General features: G+C 43.6%; 1 protein-coding gene across 2 annotated transcripts in view; it reads left to right on the forward strand.

The window, feature by feature from the left end:
* The window catches only part of SLC25A26 (solute carrier family 25 member 26), an 875,825-nt gene that overhangs the window by 126,646 nt on the left and 725,577 nt on the right, over positions 1-23,602 (forward strand). For both annotated transcript variants that reach the window (XM_069206568.1, XM_069206569.1), the window contains exon 3: positions 3,275-3,384. In XM_069206568.1, coding sequence (XP_069062669.1) covers positions 3,275-3,384 — 110 coding nt within the window. The remainder of the gene's footprint in view (positions 1-3,274; positions 3,385-23,602) is intronic.

The following is a 23,602-nucleotide window of genomic DNA, read 5'->3' on the forward strand; positions in this document are numbered from 1 at the left end:
TCTGTAAACAGGCAGCCAAAAGGGTTTGTAGGTTGGGCCTACTTGTCCCAAGGACAAAGTAAACATAAAAACTTGTTGCCCTTGACCCCAAACAAGATGTCCCGGGCGTCGGGCGATAGGAATTCCACATCCCTGAAAACACATTACTATATGTCCTACCTTAACCATACACTGCACCCTGCCCTTGGGGCTACCTAGGGCCAACCTTAGGGGTGTCTTACATGTAAGAAAAGGGAAGGTTTAGGCCTGGCAAGTGGGTACACTTGCCAAGTCGAATTTACAGTTTAAAACTGCACACACAGACACTGCAGTGGCAGGTCTGAGACATGATTACAGAGCTACTTATGTGGGTGGCACAACCAGTGCTGCGGGCCCACTAGTAGCATTTGACTTACAGGCCCTGGCACCTCTAGTGCACATTTAATATGGACTTACTAGTAAATCAAATATGCCAATCATGGATAAGCCAATTACATACACATTTTGTTCAGGAGCATTGGTTAGCAGTGGTAAAGTTCCCAGAGTAACAAAAACAGCAAAATCAGAGTCCAGCACACATCAACAACCTGGGGATCAGAGGCAAAAGTTTAAGAGAGATCCCACCAAGGATGAAAAGTCTAACAGAAGGACAGGACACCCAAGTAGAAAGACACTGATTGAAACAGCTGGGGCCAACCTAGGAACTACTGACTGCCCTGGGTCATCCCGAACAAGTGTTCGCGAATACAGTTGAAAGGGGTGTTGCTATGTGAATGCTAAGTAAAATAGGAAGGGATTTTCATTGTCAGCTCATTGTCAAACACCATAGGAAGACATTTTATGGGGATTGTCAACTCTGAAGTAATATAGGGAGGGGCTTTACAATGTGAACTCACTGACAAATACAACAAGAAGGGCTCTACTCTGACATACACCGCAGGGAGGGGCTCTACTTTGTGAACTTTCTTCCATATATAATAGGAAGCATTTACATGGTTAGCTCCAGGTCAAACACCATAGGAATAGGGTTTACATATTGACCATCTGACAAATACAGAAGAAAGGAGTTTTTCTCTCTGACAAATTCAAGACTAAATACTTTACACAGAGAACTCTGAGACCAAAACAATAGGAAGACCACCTTGTTATAAACTATGTGATGAACGCTATCGTGAGGGGCTATACATTGTTTAACAGGAAGAGACCTTACACATCTCTCTAGTTCAGGTGGTTCTAGTCTGGATGTCATTGTGTACTTTTAATTTTATGTTTAGTATTTAGTTATGTGTATGAATTAAAGTACATTTATGTTTTAAAGTTAAGAACACTTGACATTGAATAATTAAGAACTGATTCACTGGAGTTGTTTAACACATATTTAGCCCATTTAGTTGATTTAATCAGTTTTTTGATATTCAATTCCACATACAGCAAAGTGATAGCAACACTGATTTTTTCCTCGCAAACTTTCGGAATGTCTTGCTTCAGTGACATGTTTGATGAACAATAATCTTTTGAAGTTAAATGCAGATTAAAAAAATTAGTCTCTAGGGAATTATCATCATACCTGGATAGCTGTTTGGTAGTTCTAGGACCCTGGCTCACAGGGAAACCCAGCTCCTTTAACTAAAAATGTTGGTGTATGATCAATGCTGATCGAACCTTTGCCAACATTTCGTAAGATCTCTGGTACTTGTCATTTGTAAGAAATGCAAAGAAAACTTCTTCCTTTGCTTCAAGTTAAAGGGGGGCATCAATGATCCAAGCAATTATCTCCTCCTGGTTAAATTTTAGGAATGTTGTATTGTTTGGCTTACTGATTACCTTATCTGTTGCCTTCAGATTGTCCAAAATGTAGCTGGCATGTCTGTTCCTTAATTTACCTCAACGTGCTTCAGTTAAATCTGTTTGACTTCCTCTACAGTTTACTAGTTAATACAAGCATTTGCAATGCAGCGGGTCTCACATTTGCTCCAGTTAGAGATATTAGCGTTGTAAACTCCTAACCGGACTTTTCGTGCCACATAGATTGAAAGAAAAAATTAGCGTGATTGCACTATGTAAAACCCAGTGTGATCGTGCTTGCTGGAAAATAAAAAGATAAAGTAGTGCAGAAACCAGGCTGAAAACATGGAGCCTCTTATGTTTTCAGTAGTTGGCCGGTGCGCTCGTAGAAGGCTAAACACCGGAAAATGCATGAAGTACGCATGCCTTTCACTAATGAAATCAAGCAGATTTTAAATGGTAAGCCCACGAACCAATTAAAGTGAAAGGCGTGACATAGGTGTGGTTAAAAGCCCAAAAAGAGATTACAACATGAGCTTGTGCGCTTGACCCTAAAAAAAATATTTTTAATACCCTTTGCCTGGTGCACAAGGCACTTGCTGGCACTTCTTCTGAGTAGCTCTGCTCTTCGCTTCATCTCGATATGCTTTTTCCCAAGTGTTTCTCCTCTTCTCACACATTCTTTGTTGGGCCAGTGTCCCATTGCACTTAGAGCAGGCAGACACACTTTCTTGTCTCTCGCTCTTATTCCAATTCTAATGTTAGAGGTAAAAGGTTCAGCCACACTAAGTGCAGGGTGTGTGGTGTGCCTGTGAGAGTGCAAGGTGCAGCATATTAAAGCAGAACCTATTGGCACTGGATGTAATCGTCTAGATCTGGGTTATGACAGTGCCGCTATTATACAGACATATTGTCAACAATATAAATAGAACAGGCCTGTAGTCCACCCCTCTAACCATTTGCTTTTTTTCAGCCACGTTTTTCAGCCATTGGGATGAAACATTGTCATTCATGTGCTGGCACTACCTATTACAGTATTAATCTCTCATCTAATGCTTTTGGCTGTTTCAGTGTATTCGTCTATCTCCACTCGGAAGCTTGAATGAACTGCATGAAGGACTACTTAACAACTAAAGTCCTGTGTGCCCGGTCCTGCAAGCTCCCTCCGTTGTCACTTACTCTAGTGTCAACGTCACGTTAGCACATTATGCCCTCACCTATTGGCTTTGCCAATTCTTGGTTAATTACTCCCATGGGGTTGGACATAAACAGCTGTTACACCACAAATCAATAGGCCTTTTTGAGCACAACTTATACTAAATGGCTGTTTCTTTACCTTCTCTTCCAATTAGTCTCATTTATGATTTTAAAGCATAGCCTATATGAATGCTTCAATGACTCTCCAAAGGTTGTCTTATTCTGCCAGTGTTACAATGATTTATTATTCACTGTATGTTATCTCTCTGCTGCTTATTCTATAGATTGAGAATTGCATTTTGCTTAATTTCAGCTGCAGCCTTTTTTGTTACCTACGAGTATGGAAAGGTTTTTCTCAGTTCCGGTTCATCTTCATACTTGTCCCCAGTAACGCACATGGCAGCTGCCTCTCTTGGAGAAGTGGTAAGAGACGTGATTATTATTTAGTGTGAATTAGGGGATTAACAGCCATATGTATTTTAATCACCTTTACTTAGTCTTTTCTAAAATTCAGTGATGCTGCAAATAGAAATACACGCTGCTGCGCCCCAAGCGCAGCCATCTTTAAAACCTTGGGATGGGGAAATACTTGTGCTTGTATCTAATACAAAGACTATTGTATTTTTTTTACAGTTCTGCTCTGTTTTGTCATTACTCGATGGTCTCACTTAAAATGTGAAAGTGTGAGCAAGTGATTTTTTTCAATCAAGTTTATGGTTGGACATAACCAAACTGATAGCATCAATACTCACTTATCTATAAATGACAATTTTAATATGTGGCCGCTTTAACGTTACTTATTGAAATATGGCATATTTGAAGCACTCTCTATGACTATGAAATAAAGTCCATAGAATCTTCTATATACATACACACAGACCTCCATACACTTATGATTTGAAAGCTAATATCTATATAGCAGTAAGTGTATCAAAATACGTTTCCTTTCGTTCATTGCACATTTGTTTATGTTATTAATCCATGTAACGATAACTTAATTGCCTTTGCCTTTTAAAACAATGCGTTTCAGTTAGTCTCTAAATCGTGCCTATAAGAGAGCACAGATTCAAATTCATTGTGTTTTTTTGTTTTTTTGTTCGAGGTCTTTGAGGTGCAAAGGGACATTAGATAGAGGCGCCCTTTGCCTCCACTGACCTTTATACTAGCGCTTGGTCCTTGTTAGTTGCCATAGACTGATCACCAGTGATCAGAGGGATTTTTAGAAGTTCCTTGAAAACTGAAGTTCTACTATATGCCAATGATATCTTACATATGCTGTCAACATCCAGGTCTTCAGTGCACAACGGAATGACACCCTTTGAACATTTTGAAGATTTTCCATTTTGTGGAGTGTACTGAGAGAAATGTGAATTTCACGTTATATCAAGGGCCACTTACATGCTGGCACTAGATGGCCACCAGTTTAGCTGGATAGCAACAAACTGCGATAATAGGGTGTGCGTTTGTTGGGAGGCTTAGAAAACACGGTGGTAGATAACCTTTGCCCTCTTATTTCCTGAACACTTAGTGACAAACTGTTGTGACGTGGCAAACAAAATAACGATGGATTAAACCAAAACCAGTGACTGGGGGTGAGTGTGTGAAAAGTTTCAACACTTCATCCATCATTTTATTTTGTGGTGTTGCTATGTGCGCCCTAAGTGTGTAGGTTATGCCCAGACGAGGGTCCCTTACTCGTTGCACCACTTGGATTCAAGCTAGCCTGGCTGATGAGGGGTAATACCCCAAAACCAGTCATAGGATGCTGGATTCTGGTTCCAGGGAGGACCTGGCTTGGCAGTTCGGGCTGGACTGTTCCCATGGGGAACAGGGTCAAGACTGATTTGCATATGGCTGGGTCCAAACTGGGGTGAAGTGGCGAGCAAAATAACGATCGATTAAACCCAGATCTGTGACTGGGGGTAGGTGTTTGAAAAGTTTCAACTCTCAGTCCATCACTTTATTTTGTGGTGTTCATTTAGTGACTTTACCTGATGGTCCACCATTCTTCTGTCCCAATAGAACCGGGCCCAGGTAATAGAAATAGTCCTAGAACCACTCTATAATTACCTTCTTTCGATTCTCCCACTTCTGACTCCCGGGCAAAAACTTTAAAACATAGAGCAAACTGTCAAATCTTTTACTTGGGTGGACCAAAACTCTTCCTCGAGTGCATTAAACTGCATGTGAACTCCTCATCAGATGTATTCTATTTACCTTGTTTGGAATCATACTAACTGGCCCACCAGCTGTCACAACTGACATACTTAACTTCTCAGTCTGTGTCGGCCAGGATTGAGAAAGCAATATTTCAGGGACAGAGTGGCTGCCTATAACTTGTATATGGTTCCCTGTTCCTTCAGTATGTCCTGACAGCCTAGTAATTCAGGCTATGCTTGTGGCCTGATTTATAATTCATAAGAAGCTAAAAGTAATCATCTCCCTGTGCTCTTTCTTCCCTCTGTGAAACAATGCAGGTATTTGTATATGAAGCTTTAAGATCCGTTGGCACTCATTGTCATCTAAAAGATTGCGTAGGTTTGAGTAGAGAGGGTAGGTCTGAGTAGAAAAGCCTCATTAGTATCAAGACTTTCCCAGGCACATGCACAGGATACAATCTCAGTCCGTTCTAAAAATGAAGATAAACAGTCAAGGGGCTGCTTGAAGGGCAGACTCAGACAACTGCCCATTGCTCTCACAAGCTAGCATAGCCATTCTCATTTAGTGACCCTGGTACAAGGGTTTGCTTCTGGCATTTTTAGCTTCATAATCTCCCATTTATCTTCTACTGGAGATGCATGTGATACTTTCAGTTTCTGGGAAAATATACTGTCCTATAACTACAATGAGAAGGATCGGTCGATATTTTGTGATGGGGCCTCATGGAGGCAAGTCCTGCACAACTAGTATTGGACCCTGCCTGTCCTCCATAGAGCTAGTCGCAGTGAGGACTCCAATTTTTGTGGCACCGGCTAGGTTAAAGTTACCCCTTACATGTGCTATGGCTGAGTGATACCAGTGGCCTTAGCCCTTCAACCCTGAGCAGAAATGCCTATATTACATACATGACACCATGGATGCGTGAGTGTTATACCTCAGAGGTTTCTTTGGTTATCAACCACATACGCTGTAGTGAAAATCTGTATTTTTGAGACATTGGGGTTCTCTGGTAATGCCAACGATTATTAAAAGGATGGATTTTGTGTGTGACCTCTTACAAAAGGATTATTTATGGGGTACAGAACTCAATGGGCAAAGGTGATAGGAAATGGGCCCCATTCCTTCGGAAACTGTAACCAGCCTGACCTTAAGGAATAAGCTTGCCACTACATTCACTCTGAGTACATGTACTCCTTCCCGGCTAGATGAGCTACTACAGAGAGGTGACAGCACCTGCTTCCTTTAGGCCTCCATGTCTTATGTCACTGGCATCTTTTCCCACTGATCTTCAGTTTAAATAGAAAGTGGCATCTCTAAACTGTGTTCTGCATTATTATGTTTACTTCTCTTATTTGCAAGGTGTTGATTGCTCTGATTTCCTCCAACATCCAGTGTCCCTTGTTTTCTCCATCTTTCCATTCTTTTCTGAATTTTCATTTTTTTCCAGCTATGATCTCACAATATTTATGCCTAGAAATAACCCCACCTAAAAGCATACCATCATTAGCAACCTACTCATAGCTATAACTAATACTATATTAATCCCCATCTCATCGATGGTTTACTGCTACTGCGTGTAATCTGAGTATTGTATTTAGTGTGTGAGTAATGGTTTGCATGGCTGTTATACTTGTTATGAGTTTCAGAGCTGACCATAACTGGTGAATTTCAAGTTTAAATTTGTGAATTAGGATTTCAAATTTACACGCTGAAATTAGAGTACAACCAAAGAAAGACTAAAAGAGTTAGACATTGCAAAGTCATTCATGTTTCGCATGGAAGTATTACAACTGTTACAGAAACTGCTAACCCATTATACAGTTACACGTGTCGAGTAATACCCATTAAATGTGAGATCCCTAACCTGTGAGGAGAAGTGAGACTTTAACTTATACTTCATAAATGAAACTTACATTTCATATGCTTGTTAATGGGATTCATCTGTCCTTTACAAGTAGTGCCAACGTTCCGTGTGGGTGTTGCATTTAGGCTGATCTGGTAGCTGCGGTCAGTGCTTCAGGGATGCTCCCCTGATCTCTTCAAACTTAATTAACTATTTGTTCAGTTTATAGATGAGGTGTTTATGAGAGGCCATTAGTGTCATGATTTCAAGCTACTCAGTCACACTTGGAGGGGGGGGGACTTCAAGTGTCTCAGTATGCATATTTTGGTCACTCATAAAGCAGAGTTTAACCCTATGTTCTTGTGGTTGGTTATTCCCACAATGTCCTGCATATCATGAAAGAGTGCCAATGCTATGGGGGTGGTATATGCAGGTCACTTGCTGTCTGCAGTTGATGCCACATTGGGTACCATTAGGTTTATGTCACTTGGCAGAACCACTATATGTGACCTATCTCTGCTAGGATGTGTGCATTTCCAATTTCGTGCATTGGGTGCCAGTATTTAAAACAGCTGAATTTCAGCCTAGCCTCTGGCTTGTCATGATTTTACATTAATTAAGCCTCGGTTCATAGTCTTTGCAGGAGAGGTTTCTACTTACTAAGCAGTAGTTGCAAAGTTAGTTTGGTGTATATGTCTATGAACTTTTGGATAGGCCACAGGCTAGTTTTTTAAAATAAAATATTAATGTGCCCCATCGTTATAAATATACATTCAGAGTAGCCTTGTCCCACACACAATGGGGGTTATTAGAGAAACAAGTTTTAGATTGTAGGTAGCATAAAAATTGGTTGAATTTTAATTGAAGTTCTGTGCATAGATCTTTAGAGGGCTTGAATGTTCCGTCAGCAGAAACATGGTTATATTACCAGTGGCGTCAATATGCAACATGTTCTAATACTCTGATTTCCAAATTGTTCTAGATACGTGCATGTGTGTGTAAAAAACATACTGCATTATTAAGAGAAATTGTCATTACTATAATTAACACCCATTTCAACAACCAGGCCAGCACCCAATATAGGAAGGCATGTGTACCGGTGAACTACATGTTTTGCTTTCACTAATGACCGAGCTTATCAAAAATCTCTGGAATGCACGTCTTAGTTTAAAGAAGACATTTATTATTACTTCACCATGAGGTTCCTGGGAGAGGAGATTAGTAGGTTGGAGACACACGTTTAAAAATAGTCACATCAATGAAAGGAATATATATCAAAGTGATTCTCAATTGCAATGTACACAGCAAATAAATGTGATTATATTATAGCAAAACTGTCAAACAAAGAATAAAAGTAAAAATTCATCACTGTAGGGCCTATCCCTGCTCGTCATCTTTCTCATGCCAGCAAGTTGATGACCCCTGTTCAACTGCGATAAAGAGATTTTCCACCCTCACGGGACAGGTCAGGCAGTTGACGTCCACTCCTGACTGAAGTCTCAAACAATTCCCCTCACTGCTGCCCAGGGACACCTTTTATAATATTCAAAACATGCTGGCTACTGTAGGTCAGAGTTGGAAGAAACAAGCGACGAAAGTTGGGCAAGTTTTCAAGGCGGTCTCTCCCATGGCTGCACTAGAGAAAAACACAAAATATGCTCTTCCTTATCATGCTATCGTATTCGGTGAGAGAAAATACAAAAACACAAGCTTAGTTTACCTTGTGGAAAAACACAGCTCATCTGCAACGTCTCAACTGCAATGTCTAACACCACGATAAAGCCAATAGGCAGCTAAACTGAATACAGAATGTAGTGTCTAATGCCACGTTAAAGCCAATAGGCAGCTAAACTGAATACAAAATGTAATATGCTACTGGTGAACATTGAACAACTAATATGCACAGTGATGAAACACAGTCAGTGGTCAAACATAATTATTTTCATTACACTACATCTTCCATGATAACCAGAGATAGGTGACAGCAGCTCCTACAGAATGACGCACCATCATCTGTAGTAGGTAGAAGAAGGGGAGATGAGCTGCACGTGTTCAACATCCAGCGCAACCGAGGAGCGCAAATGTAGGTGTGAAAAGGAGGCTTTGCACCCTTTAGGAAGACATGAGATTATGATTATATACAGGAGATTATCTTTCATTTTTCCTAAAGGCTCTACAAAACTACATTGAGAGGTATGAGAGCCTTATGCCCTCTGTTAGATATACTCCCTTAGTGTAAGGGGTAGGTAGGTAGGCAGGGAGACGGTAACCCTGAAGGAAGCCGAGTGACCCACACGGACCCCACACGGACCCCACATGGACAGATAGTCTTTGGCTGACACATGTAGGCAACACAATTATTGGATACAGAAACCATTGTGTTTTAGTAAACATCCAGACTTGGTTTTTAATAATGACATGGGTACCTGCATAGGTATTTTTTACTGAAACCCTGCAGTTGTCCAGACGAACGTCTCATTTTGAGCTCCCAATCCCTCTTTTGATTGAGCCCACTCGGTTGGTATTCATCTACCCAAGTGAGCGAAGGCACCTGTGATGAAGCATGGTGCCATAGGATGGGTGAAGTGTCTCCTCTAATAGCTGAAAGATACTCTGTAGGTTAAATTAGGCCTCAAATAGAGTCGTAATGGAGATTCGGGCCACCTCATTCTTGTGTTGTGAATTTGTTTGACTGGGGAATGTACGAGTGCCCATATATTTCTGTCATTCATTCTTGGTGTTAGTCTGAGTCTACAACATGGCACTTCTCTTTGAATTTATTGTTGTAATTGAAGCAAGAAAATAAGAGGAGTTTGCTGTGTCATGGTGTGTGCTGCCACGGTTCCCATGCTGTAAGTGATGAACATGGCACTTGTGCATCTGTTCGCTACTCCAGCCCTCCCTAATTTGCTAAAAGTTGTGTTCCGTGGAGGACTGGGACAGCAGCCGGATGCCCGGTGCCCTGTTTGCAATTGGAAAGAGGGTGTGGGGAGCTGATAACAGCTCCTCCGGTTCTCTGTGGCCCACCCAAGTCTGCCACAGATGACTGCTAGAGCTGACAACTCCCTGTTGCCATATTCAAAGACAGCACTGAGGCAGCTGCAAGTTGCCAACTTGCTCTTTTTTTTTTTGCTTATTATTTTTTTTTGCAACGGTGCCCAGTGACTGGCATTGTGGGGCAGGGTTTGGGACTTGATTGGGAAAGACAGTGGCTGTCAAACTCCCACAAATTCTTGGACATTGCAGGCGGGAGCTGAACCATGTTCCTTCACAGTAATAGAACTTGAAAAGCGCACATTTACTGAAGTTTCTTGGTACTGTAGAAAGACAACACAATACATGAGTACATGTGTGCTAACCATAAAGTGTATCTAATCACATCTTGAGCAGCTTGCAGCTTTCTAAAGTTTAACCGACAAAGATTCAGCTGCTGAGCTTTAGGGCAAGAGTTCCAATACATTGCAGCTGCCCTAGAGCATACCCTGCTTCTGTATCCCGGAGGTCTGAATTTTTGAACACGTACTAAAGACAGGTTTCTAATACTTGAGAATGCCCTCCTTCTGTAGCATCACCTGGTCAACTGAAGGGAGAGATCACCTGGAACAAATGACGCAAATTTAGAGGCCATAATAGTTGTGAAGATAACTGTTTTGCAAATGGCAGACAATGCAGACACCACACGGTAGTTGAAATATCATCACACCTGGACAACATTGCAGTAAGACTAGCAGAATAATTTTGCACCATTTACAAAAACTTAAGTTTTTCTGTTGCTCCAAGGCCAATTAAGTTCCCGTAGTTCAGACGTGACTGAACAGGGGCTTTCAGTGGAGATGTTCACCTGTTGTTCCATAAATGGGGAAAATCCTTTCAGAGTTTTCATTTGAAGAAAGCGAGTGCCTGTTGACGCGTTTTGATGTCTCATATCCTTTCCAGTCTACTCTGTCAGGTGGCATGAGAAGCAACTACATCATAAACTGATTTAATTTGATGAAATGGGCAGACATCCAGCAGTGAACGATGGATAGGCATGACTCATGACTGACGAGTGCTGTGCAGAAATATTAACAGAGTAGTCTACACGTATGTAAAAGCATAACGTAAAATCTCATTTAGAAGACGCATGTGGATGTCATTCAGGAAAGTGTAGAAAATAGACCCTATCCATGGCATGACAGTCGAAGCTGCGAAGTTAAAGGGTGTGAGAGACACTTCCTATGACTTGACATCTGTGAATAATTTCACACAAGTCACCACTGATTCCAGTGCGGATACATCTGGTTAGTACCACCCATCGTTGGACAGGGCATGGACTGTCTCAGCTACCCACAACCACATTCTTGGGTGTGGTGTAGGCAGTTGAAGAGGACAGGGTTTAATTCTTTTTTCTTTCTTATTCTGCTTGCACTGCAAGTCCCAGCTCTCTGCTCAGAGGAGAGGGGCAAGTATCTCTCCTCCCAGCTCTATTTTTTGTTTAAATCTCTTTATTGGAGTTTATAACACAAGAAGCTACTCTAGCGGTGAGCTCACACCCCCCCACAATCCACAAAGCTGGAGTTCCGTCAGACTATGCATAACTTGTCGCTGGGTAGCCATCACACCTCGCCATCCAGCACCAATCAGCTAGCACAGGCACTGCCAACAACAGTAGGGCACATACTCAGAAGAGTCAGGTACGGGAACAGTTTGCAGGTGGTGCCAGGCCACGGATATGCCCAGGCACCAAATAAATGCCATAATGTATAGAATCATAGAACATCAATAATGTCACAAGTCTACAACAAACGTATAAGCATTTCCCCTCTCAAGGGCAGCCTCTCTTCGTCCATCGGTTCTGGTTTCAAAATATACATGTCCCTCATAGTGCGGTTAGGTCCCCCACTGGCCTGGTGGTGAATCCAGGCTAGTACATCCTCAGCCCATTTCACGGAGTCGGGTAGTCATCGCCCCACATCGTAGGGCTGAGCTGGCCTTCCAGGACATTGCTATCTGTCTCAGAAAGAGTGCCAGGGTCCGCGTAACAAGCCTGTGGGTATGTTTATCACCCTTGTTTCTAGGTTGTATACCCAAAAGACAGTATTCAGGGTGAGGGGTACCACATGCTTCACTATGTCTGACAGTGCTTCAGTCACCTCCCCCCATATCTCCTGAACAACAGGATAAGCCCGCACCATGTAGTAAAAGTCATCAGTTTGTGTGAGACAGTGCAGGCACTCAGATGCGGTAATATGGGATGGATGCGCTGCAGTGCGGTGTTGGGTAGGTCTGTGCAAGTAGTTAAATTGCTTGTAATGGATGCATAGGTTCCTAGGTGGGGGGGGGGGTTCAACCTCCTTCACATACACCATGGCACTCATCCTTTGCATACCAGACACAGCAGTGCCCAAGGCTCCTGCCCAGTTGGCCCTGGCGGACAGCTCCACCTCACAGGGCTGGGCATGTAGGGTACTATAAATCACAGTGACTGCCTTCCTGGTATCCCTGTGTATGAGCCAAACCTGCAACAAGAGTGACATCCATTGTTCCTCAACCCTTCGCTCCCACATTGTGGGAAGCGCATGTTGAAGAGTTTTCTACTCCAGGGAGCGACCCACCAGTAGCCCGTAGTCGGCCTCCAGAACCTGGAACGACCTCAGTAGCCCTCCTGATATAAATCCTCAGAGAGTAATACCTCTGGCTCCCTCCAGATGCGCATAGCACTCTGGTGAAATAAATCTACTACCACCCACAGTGGCAAAATCTGCAATTGGGGTGCGTACAGCAGGTGACTCCCCCCTACCACAAGCATATTTGTGCCAACGCTTGCGTGTCACCCATACCAGTCTGTTTTCTGGGTTACCCAGGCAGTCATTACGCCACAACCACGTGAGGACCGACTATCCCTGCAGGGCGTGCTGGGCCACCTCCTCATCAGCCCTATATCTGTCCTGCCCCCAGATCAAATCTGACAGTAGCCCATTAAGGCCCCTGAAGAAGTGCCCTAATACAAACTGAGGCAGATCAGAGAACAGATAATAAGCAAGGCAAATTCTACTTCTTATCGAACCATCATAGAAAAGGGCAACGAAAGCGAGAAGGGGAGGGAGCTGTGGGCGGAAGCAACCACCCAGTCCAGGTTTCCGAGTACCAAGTCCACGCAGAATGATAGACACTCACACCCAGATATTTAATTGTGTCAGGAAGCCTCTCCAGTTGCTTGGGCATCACAGTCCCCAGTCTGTGCTCTGCTGCCCTTCGGAGCGGTAACAAACAGGATTTGTCCCATTTGATGCACACGCCCAACAGGTTCACAAACCTGTCCAGTATTGACATGAGCAGCCATAAAGAAGTGCTGGTGTCCCGCATGTAGATCAGAACGTCATCCACATACAGGACACTATGGGGGTCATTACAACCTCGGCGGTCTTGCAAGAAGACCGCCGAGGCTGCGGGAGACAGAATACCGCCATTGCCGGCGGTATTCCTGGCTCCCTATTATGACATTTCCGCTGGGCCAGCGGACGGTAACAGTGTTGCTGGCCCAGCGGAAATGTCACATCAACATTGCTGCCGGCTCGTAATAGAGCCGGCGGCAATGCTGATGTGCAGCGGGTGCAGTAGCACCCGTTGCACATTTCACTACCCAAAATTCGGGCAGTGAAATGCGCGACGGGGCTATGCCTGGGGGCCCCTGCACTGCCCATGCCAAGTGCATGGGCAGTGCAGGGGCCCCCAGGGGCACCCCAAGTCCCCTTACCGCCAGCCTTTCCATGGCGGTGTTTACCGCCACGGACAGGCTGGCGGTCGGGGACTCATAATCCCCAGGGCAGCGGTGCTTGCACCGCTGCCCTGGGGATTATGACCGCCAGGCGGAAACCTGGCAGTAAATTGGCGGGGCCGGCGGTATGGCCGTGGCTTTTGCGCCACGGTCATAATTGCTGGCGGAGCGCCGCCAGCCTGTTGGTGGTGTTACCGCCACCTTACCGCCGGCCGCCAGGGTCATAATGACCCCCTATGTGCCATTCATAAGACGCGTGCACTCCCCTGGTCCTAGCCTTAGTGCGGAGCAGGTCTCCAGGGTCTCCATGGCTAGCGCAAAAATAAGCTGTGACAATGGGCATCCCTGTCTAGTGCCTCATCGTATGTCTATACTGTCAGATATGGATGCGTCAGTCCTAAATTGTGCCATTGGATTGCAGTACAAGGTCTACACATACCGCAGTCCCAACACCCCAACTGCTTCAGCACCTCAAATAGATATCACCTGCTGAGGGTGTTGAATCCTTTCTCTGTATCCAGCGATGCCTCTAGGCAGTTCTCAGGGACCCCATCACACGACCCCATCAAGCTCAACAGTCGACAGATGTTCCTGTCCTGCAGGTGCCTCCCAGGCTTGGGAACTGCCACGATCAAGGCCTTCCTGAGGGTGGGTGGCAGCACCTCTGCCTCCGCCACCGCCTCATACATTTTAGCTGTTATGAGGGTGAGGAGCCTGCTGGAAGATGCTTAATACTCTAAGGGAAGCCATCCGACCCCGGTGTTTTATTGCACGCCATCTGTGAGATGGCCTTGCGTACTCTTCTACCTGAAGGTGCTCCTCAAGCTCCGAAGGCTGGAGCAGGTCAAGACAGGGAAAGGGTATCTCCCAAAGGATATCCCAAATTGTCTCCATAGTGGCAGTGTCTTGCATTGTTTATACCATGCGGTAGGATGTATAGAAGGAAGTGTGTGTCAGCCTGGCAGTAGCTTAATCCCCTCTCCCCCACTGTAAGAACAGTCCCCCTCACCATGTAAGCGAGCAGTGTATTCTTTATAGTGGAGCTTTAAGAGCCCGGCCACGAGTTCCCTATGTCGCTGCCTAGACTCCCAAAGTTGCAGAACCCCATCTGCATGCATCAAGGTCGACTTCTCGAGGTTGCGCAACAACTTCTTCATGCCCAAATTTTCCCCTGACAAAATCCCTTGCAGCACCATGTCGTAGCAATACACTGACCCCGCATGACCACTTTATGCACCTCCCACTCCAACGCACGAGAGGCAGTGGGAATTGTGTTTTGTTCAAAATATTGTGCAGGTCCTGAAGCTGTGTGTCTCTGTACAGGAGTCCTGCAAGGCCTCCACCCGCAGCAACCACTTGGGGATCACTGCCTGCTCTCATCCCCATTGTATCGTTAACAGCTATTGGGAATGGTTGGAGGCAATATGCACCTAATAGTCAGTGGTCACCGCATGCCCACACATTGCATCACTACAAAGGAAGAGGTCCAGTTGTGTGTGTATGTTGTGCACCGAGGAGTAAAACAAGTATGTCCTGGCATCAGGGTATTGTAGTTGCTTCACATCATCTAAATGCATGTTGTCCGTTTCCGAAATTGATGCGTCACACGATGACATGCTGCCCCTTCTGTAGAAAGAGAAGATTGGTCCAGCGCCGCATCGGAACACAGTTCTAATCCCCCGCTCAATAACATGGTGCCTGGGGGTTCAGCAGTAGAGCCGGAGATAATCAAGTCAAAATAATTGCCTGCTGTACTTTGGGGGTATATATCACCACCAGTGAAAAGGAGTCTACATCTAGCAAGCCTTCCATTACCACGTATCGGACCTCCTGGTCTATTCTCTAGGCCTGCACCACTAAAGGGACCCCAGGAGCAATCCAGATCCGCAACCCCCAAAAAAAGACTGAGTAAACTGTGCGATAGACATTCCCATTCCACCGCACCTGCACATCCTGCAACTCCCCAGCCACCAAGCGAGGTTCTTGTAAGAGCACAATGTGGATGTAGTGACGTCTAAAGTAAGAGTGCACAGCCTGCTTCCTCCTGGGTATGGCCATGCCTCTGACATTCCAGGTCACAAGATGGTAAGATGGAGTGTTACCTTAGCAGTATCCCCCCCCATCCGTGTTGAAGTATGTGTTCCCATCTGAACCCCTGCCTCTCCCAACAAACCCATGTATCCGTGTGTGCCCTGCAAAACAATATATGCCCTGCTCTGCATCCTCCTCAACTTGTCAACCTTCCCCACAAGAAAATCCCCAACCCATCACAAGGATAGTCTCTTAAAGCATAAACTGCCAGCAAAAAAGAAACAGTAAGCAAGCAGGCATACATACAATAACATTATGAACATGTGCAAATGGAACATGAGGGGGGGGGGAGGAGGTGGCTGTTGTCTTGTCACAATCAGGGAACACATTTTTGAGGATTAGGCTGGATGGAGCAGTGTCCCCGACACCCAGCTCTGCTGGCAGACCTCCAGCCCCGCAGCAAGTGACATCCTATCTGTATCTCTCCAGCCACCCATAGTGTCATGTTACCGGTATTCCTCAGGCAATATCATCAGCCAGATGGGAAGTGAGGGAAGGTCTCCAAGTCCCATCTTCCGCAGACACCCCAGAGTCATTAGAACCAGATTTGATGTCCTAGCCCGCTCAGATGACAGGCATCAAACCAGTTCTGGCTGAGCTACAGGACTTATGCCACCACCTGGATCCTCTCATGGGCCACATGCTCACTAGTGGGGTGATGTCTGAGCTGGTGATTGCATCGTTTTCGCTGGTCCTGCACTTCCCAGCATCTGACAGACAGCGTGCCCTCAGCCATATCCGGTCTCCCTCTCTCAAGGATCCAAGTCCTCATCTCCTCAGGTGTCTGGAAGAAATGGGCTGCATCCCCCGCCATCACTCTCAATCAGGCAGGGACTGTGCATAATTATTAGGCAACTTAACAAAAAACAAATATATACCCATTTCAATTATTTATTATTACCAGTGAAACCAATATAACATCTCAACATTCACAAATATACATGTCTGACATTCAAAAACAAAACAAAAACAAATCAGTGACCAATATAGCCACCTTTCTTTGCAAGGACACTCAAAAGCCTGCCATCCATGGATTCTGTCAGTGTTTTGATCTGTTCACCATCAACATTGCGTGCAGCAGCAACCACAGCCTCCCAGACACTGTTCAGAGAGGTGTACTGTTTTCCCTCCTTGTAAATCTCACATTTGATGATGGACCACAGGTTCTCAATGGGGTTCAGATCAGGTGAACAAGGAGGCCATGTCATTAGATTTCCTTCTTTTATACCCTTTCTTGCCAGCCACGCTGTGGAGTACTTGGATGCGTGTGATGGAGCATTGTCCTGCATGAAAATCATGTTTTTCTTGAAGGATGCAGACTTCTTCCTGTACCACTGCTTGAAGAAGGTGTCTACCAGGAACTGGCAGTAGGACTGGGAGTTGAGCTTGACTCCATCCTCAACCCGAAAAGGCCCCACAAGCTCATCTTTGATGATACCAGCCCAAACCAGTACTCCACCTCCACCTTGCTGGCGTCTGAGTCGGACTGGAGCTCTCTGCCCTTTACCAATCCAGCCACGGGCCCATCCATCTGGCCCATCAAGACTCACTCTCATTTCATCAGTCCATAAAACCTTATAAAAATCAGTCTTGAGATATTTCTTGGCCCAGTCTTGACGTTTCAGCTTGTGTGTCTTGTTCAGTGGTGGTCGTCTTTCAGCCTTTCTTACCTTGGCCATGTCTCTGAGTATTGCACACCTTGTGCTTTTGGGCACTCCAGTGATGTTGCAGCTCTGAAATATGGCCAAACTGGTGGCAAGTGGCATCTGCACGCTTGACTTTTCTCAGTTCATGGGCAGTTATTTTGCGCCTTGGTTTTTCCACACGCTTCTTGCGACCCTGTTGACTATTTTGAATGAAACGCTTGATTGTTCGATGATCACGCTTCAGAAGCTTTGCAATTTTAAGAGTGCTGCATCCCTCTGCAAGATATCTCACTATTTTTGACTTTTCTGAGCCTGTCAAGTCCTTCTTTTGACCCATTTTGCCAAAGGAAAGGAAGTTGCCTAATAATTATGCACACCTGATATAGGGTGGTGATGTCATTAGACCACACCCCTTCTCATTACAGAGATGCACATCACCTAATATGCTTAATTGGTAGTAGGCTTTCGAGCCTATACAGCTTGGAGTAAGACAACATGCATAAAGAGGATGATGTGGTCAAAATACTCATTTGCCTAATAATTCTGCACTCCCTGTATACATAATATTATTTTGACATTCCTATTGAGATTCCTAAATAACTATTAATATATACACATTATTTTATTTTTACAAGTCTATTGAGATTCCATACACGTCCATCATCCAATTTAACCGCTCCTTTATAGACTTTAATAATTTTAAAGACTCTACTAAAGTGAGACTGCCCTCCACCAGTTCTCCCTGGTAATTTGACTTTAACGAACTCCCCTACCCCAAAATGCATCTCCTTTACAGATTTTCTCGCATCATACACAAGTTTTCTTTTCTCCTGACAGGACAAATGCTTACTCCTTGCTGAAACTCTCCTGCCCTCATAATTGAGATGTTCCTTGGTATAATGGTATAATTTTTAACCCACGGTGGATTTATCACAGTGTGAGGTATACGTTTCCTGAACATGATGAATGGAGATTGACCAGTGCTAGTGTGAGGGGTGAACCTATATTCCTCAACCTTCTTCTTCACCATATACTCCCAATCACAATTTAAATGATTAGCTAACTGGATAGTCTCTTTTAATGTTCTGTTGAAGCGTTCTACCATGCCATTGGTTTCTGGATGATATAATGCACTCTTTTTGTGTAAAATCCCTCTTTTCCTCAAGAACTCACACATAAGTTTGGATGTGAATTGAACTCCATTATCAGTCAAAATAGACTTAGGATTACCCTCTCTACTAAATACTTCAGTGAGGAATTCTAAAACAGTCAAAGAAGACACCTCGGAGACAATCTTGACTTCCGGCCATCTAGATAACTCATCCATGAGGACCACCACATACTTCGAATGAGATTTATAATTCAAAGGCCCCAAAATGTCAATAGATACAGAATCCCACACCTCACTGGGAATTTTTTTGAGTATCATGGGTTGGGTTCTGACTTTCAACGATTTATCTGCAACATTACACTCCACACAATCACGCACCCTTCTCTCGATAGATAAATCCATCCCTGGCCACCAATACACTCCCCTAAGTCTTTCTTTAGTTTTGCAGATCCCATGATGACCACTGTGAGCAAGATCCATAATACGTTCACGCAAATTGCACGGCGGGATCAACCTTTCCCCTCTTAACACAATTCCATTTTGAATGGACAATTCATGCCAAATCTTACCAAAACCATCCCCTATACTCTCACTTTTATCTAAAACCTTACCAACAGAAAGTAAATCTCTCACACGGGAAAGTTCAACATCATCATCCACTCCTTGTTTCCATTCTTCCTCAGTAACACATCCATCCGTTACAGCACATACTTTCACCTCCTCATCTACCCACCAGGAACTTTCAGGGTCATCTTCTCCCACTCCTTTATTTCTGAGTCTGGATAAACAGTCTGCAGCTTTATTCTCACAACCTGGCACATACTTTACATCGAACAAATAATCCTGTAGGCCCACAATCCATTTACAAATACGACCTGAAACATTATCCAAACCCTTCTTCTCAAAAATCTCACGTAGTGGTTTGTGATCAGTGCACACCACAAATTTAGTTCCCCACAGAAATTGTTTGAATTTCTTTATAGCCCAAAAAATTGCCAAAGCCTCTTTTTCAATGGTAGAATATTTATACTCCGCTCCACGTAAACTCCTTGACGCAAAAGCAATGGTTTTGTTCTCATCACCGCTAAGTTGTTTCAAAACACAACCTAACCCTTTCTCAGATGCATCCGTAGTGATAGAGCACGGAAGGCCAGGTTGGAAACTATTTAAGGATTGCGCCGATGACAAGCTCTCTTTCAAGTCATCAAATTCCCTTTGACATTCTGAGTCCCACATGAATACAGATCAACTTTTAAGTAAGTTTCTGATAGCACAAGTTCTTTTAGCTAGATCAGGAATGAACCTAGAATAATATTCCACCATTCCCAAGAACGTCTGCACATCAGACTTACTTTCAGGTACAGTAAGCTTGATAATAGATTTCACTAGATCATCTTTCGGCTTTACACCTTCTGCAGTAATCATGTGTCCAAGGTAAGAGATTTCATTTTTTTTAAACTTACACTTATCCCCTTTAAGAGTTATAATTTTGTTCCGGAAAATGTTGAGCACACTCCTCACAGATGTTCTGTGTTGTTCAAGAGTACTGGAGAATATGAGAACATCATCTTGAAAAAATTTCACGAAAGGCAACTCACCCAGAAGCTCATTCATGAGTCTTTGGAAGACCGAAGCCGCAGAACATAGACCAAACGGCATCCGGTTGAATTTATAAACACCAAAAGGAGTGATAAAGGAAGTCAACACTTTAGATTCTTCACAAAGCTGAACCTGGTGATAAGCCGAGCTGAGATCCAAAGTAGTGAAAAATCTAGCATTGCCTAACGAACTTATCATTTCAGTTATGTTGGGTAAGGGAAACCTGTCTTCAACTACTGCCTTATTTAAATTGCGCAAGTCCACACACAATCTTATGTCTCCATTGGCCTTAGAGGCAACCACAATGGGTGCAATCCATTCCGCAGCCTCAACTTTTTCAATGATACTTTCTGATTCTAATCTCTGAAGTTCCTTTCTCACATTGTCCCTTACACTAAAGGGTATACTTCTAACTTTGCACATTACAGGTATTGCTCCTTTCTTAAGTACAATGCGATGCTTGTAGCCCTTAACACACCCAATTTTGTTGGAAAATACCTCAGGAAATTCATTCTTGAGATCTTCACCCTCCATACATACCTTCTGCACTTGAACTTGAGGGTTAGCATTAGGATTCAATATAATATTAAGTAATTTTTGATGAGGCCATCCCAAAATCGTGTCACCCACAACAGGAATATATATTTTTCCTTCAATTACGTTTCCCTTGAACGTGATCTTAGCCTCAAAGTACCCTCTTAACTCAATAGGTTTCCCACCATATCTAAACGGCATAACATCCGGAGGGAGAAGAGTCACATTGTTGATAAAGTATTTCAAATAATCTGACTCCGAAATCAGGGTTAACTTTGCGCCTGAATCCATCATCATGGAAACCTTGATCCCATTTACATCAACCTCATCAATGGGATAATCACAATTTACCCTGGCAATACAATTTACATCATTAACAACCTGTAACACAAACGACTTCTCTTCCTCTTCATCACTGCAAGCATACTCAATTTCATTCACTTTCACCATTTTCTTCTCACTTGACTTGCAACATCTAGCAAAATGCCCTCTTTTACCACATTTTTTACATAACATGTTAATTGCTGGACAATCCTTGCTATTGGCTAAGTGTGATGAAGAATTACACCTATAGCATAACAGTTTAGATTTGAGTGATCCAGTCGGTTTCTTTGTTGCCACCTTGGTTTCAACTAACTGGATATCCCTCAAGGCATTTTTAGATTTTCTTAAGTTTTCCATGCAAAGTTCAGAATGTTCAATTTGTTTTGCCACCATTATAACTTCATCCAAATTTGGATCACCTTTGGACCACAAGGCTTCTCTAATCTTGTCGCTCTTACATTCCAGCATAAATTGGTCCCTAATGCGCTCCTCCAAAGTGTCACCAAATTTACATTGGGCAGCCAATTTACGCAAAGCAGTCACAAAATCCTCCACTGTCTCAGTTTCACTTTGCTTACATTTACCAAAGTAGTTCCTTTGTAAAATAATGGACACTTTAGGGAGATAATGTCTATCCAACCTGAGCAAAGTTAATTCAAACTCATTCAAATTTGTGTCGCCTTCCGCTCCATCTGGTGAATCAATTACCGGTAAATTCTCCAAAATCTCCTGACCTTCTGCACCCAGACAATGTTGGAGAATTGAAGTTTTCCGTTCTGCAGATAAATTGCTGCCACAAACTCGAATGTATGTAAGAAAACCCTTTTTCCATTTACTCCATGGTATAGGTGGATCACCAGGTAAAGACAAGAAAAAGGGGGGCGGTGTTATATTCTGCATTCTCTCAGATATACTCTTACTTAAATGCAACCCTTTGAAATGTAAAACTGCCTTAAATGTTAATAATCATGTGTAACAAAGCAGAGCATATCAAAAGAATACATAGTTGAAAACAAAGAGGAAAAAAAACAATAGTCTTACAGCACTTGCTAGTGAGGTTGCTAAAGCTTGTGCGTTGCCTAGCAACAGAACCTTAATGCTGAGATAGAAGCATTGGCCCAAAGCCAAGATAAATACTCAACTTTTCTTAAACACAATGAAACAAGGTAATTATCAAGTTCAGCTAAACACTTCAAGACTCATGTTTGCAGGCATCCAAAGTAAATACCAAGCTCCAACAATCTTCTTAGAAGCACAGCAGCTCTAATAATTGTGAAATGTAAACATTGGCTGGGAGCCAAAACAACATCACACAGGTTAAATCCTTTCTTCGATAGTTTCAGCTGAACACTCTTTTGTTGGTAGGCAGCCAAAATCAATACTGAGCTCTTTTGGCTGGGAGCCAAAACAACATCACACGGGTTAAATCCTTTCTTCCATAGTTTCAGCTGAACACTCTTTGGTTGGCAGGCAGCCAAAATCAATACCGAGCTCCGATGAGCTAATTCTGTTTGAAGCAGGGATAGCACAATGTGTTAAGCTTCAAAGTAAATATTGGCAGGTGGCCAACATGAAATTAAACTCATCCGAATTTCTTCTCCTCCTCTGTCAATTAATAGGCGAAGGGCAGACGCCTAAAGTAAACACAGATCCTTCAGTTCTAACGGCCTTAGGAGAGGAAATCCCTTCAGCTTCAGCCGTTGCCTAGGAAATCAGCAATGTCGAACAGCATGAATAGCTCTGGTTTAAAAGCTCAGATTAAAGCAGGTCCTGGGGTCCTGGGGTCAAAAAGTCACTTGTCGCCAAAATGAAGTAAATCCATAAGAAAAATACCAATTCAAAAAGTAGAACACTTGTTTATTTGTTCAAGTCCTGAATAATGAAAGACCCCAGCCGCTCCTGCTCAGCTCCTTCTTTAACTGCCTCCAATCCCCACATTCCAGGCAGTACCATTCTAAGAGCAGGGAGAGCAGGAAGATACCATTTCACATAACATAAATAAACGAAGCGTAAAGGGGCAAGATATAATTACCTGAACCTTGAATTACAATTTGCATACATAAATGTTTCCCCAACAAACAGAATACCACAACGGCACTGTACGACTGATGTATAATCCAGGTATGCAGTCACTGCCATTCCCTCCCAGTGCCATGGACCCTTAGAGCAGAAGGCCTGCCACATTAAGTATCTGTCCCTGTAGTTTAGTAGATGTGCAATCACAGGCCGTGGGGCAGCGCCCGGTGAAGGGGGTTGTCCCAGGGTTTGATGGGCCCTCTTGATGGATAAGAATTTAGGGACCTTTCCAACGAAAACTGTAGTAATCAACCACTATTCGAGAAACAGTTGCATATTGGGCTCTTCGGACTTTTCCAGCAGCCCCAGAAAGTTAACATTATTGCTGCAGGACCTATCCTCTTCTTCCTCCACTCGTAGCTGCAGGTCTTTAACATCAGACTTAAGTAGATGCACTTGCGATTGGACCTTTGTTAGTGAGGGGTGCATAGCGGTAAGAGCAGGCTCCATGACATACACCCGTCAGGATCATTTCTACGCGTACGTTCACAGTGGGAACA

Source organism: Pleurodeles waltl, chromosome 9, assembly GCF_031143425.1.
Source record: "Pleurodeles waltl isolate 20211129_DDA chromosome 9, aPleWal1.hap1.20221129, whole genome shotgun sequence".
NCBI classification, from domain to species: Eukaryota; Metazoa; Chordata; class Amphibia; order Caudata; family Salamandridae; genus Pleurodeles; species Pleurodeles waltl.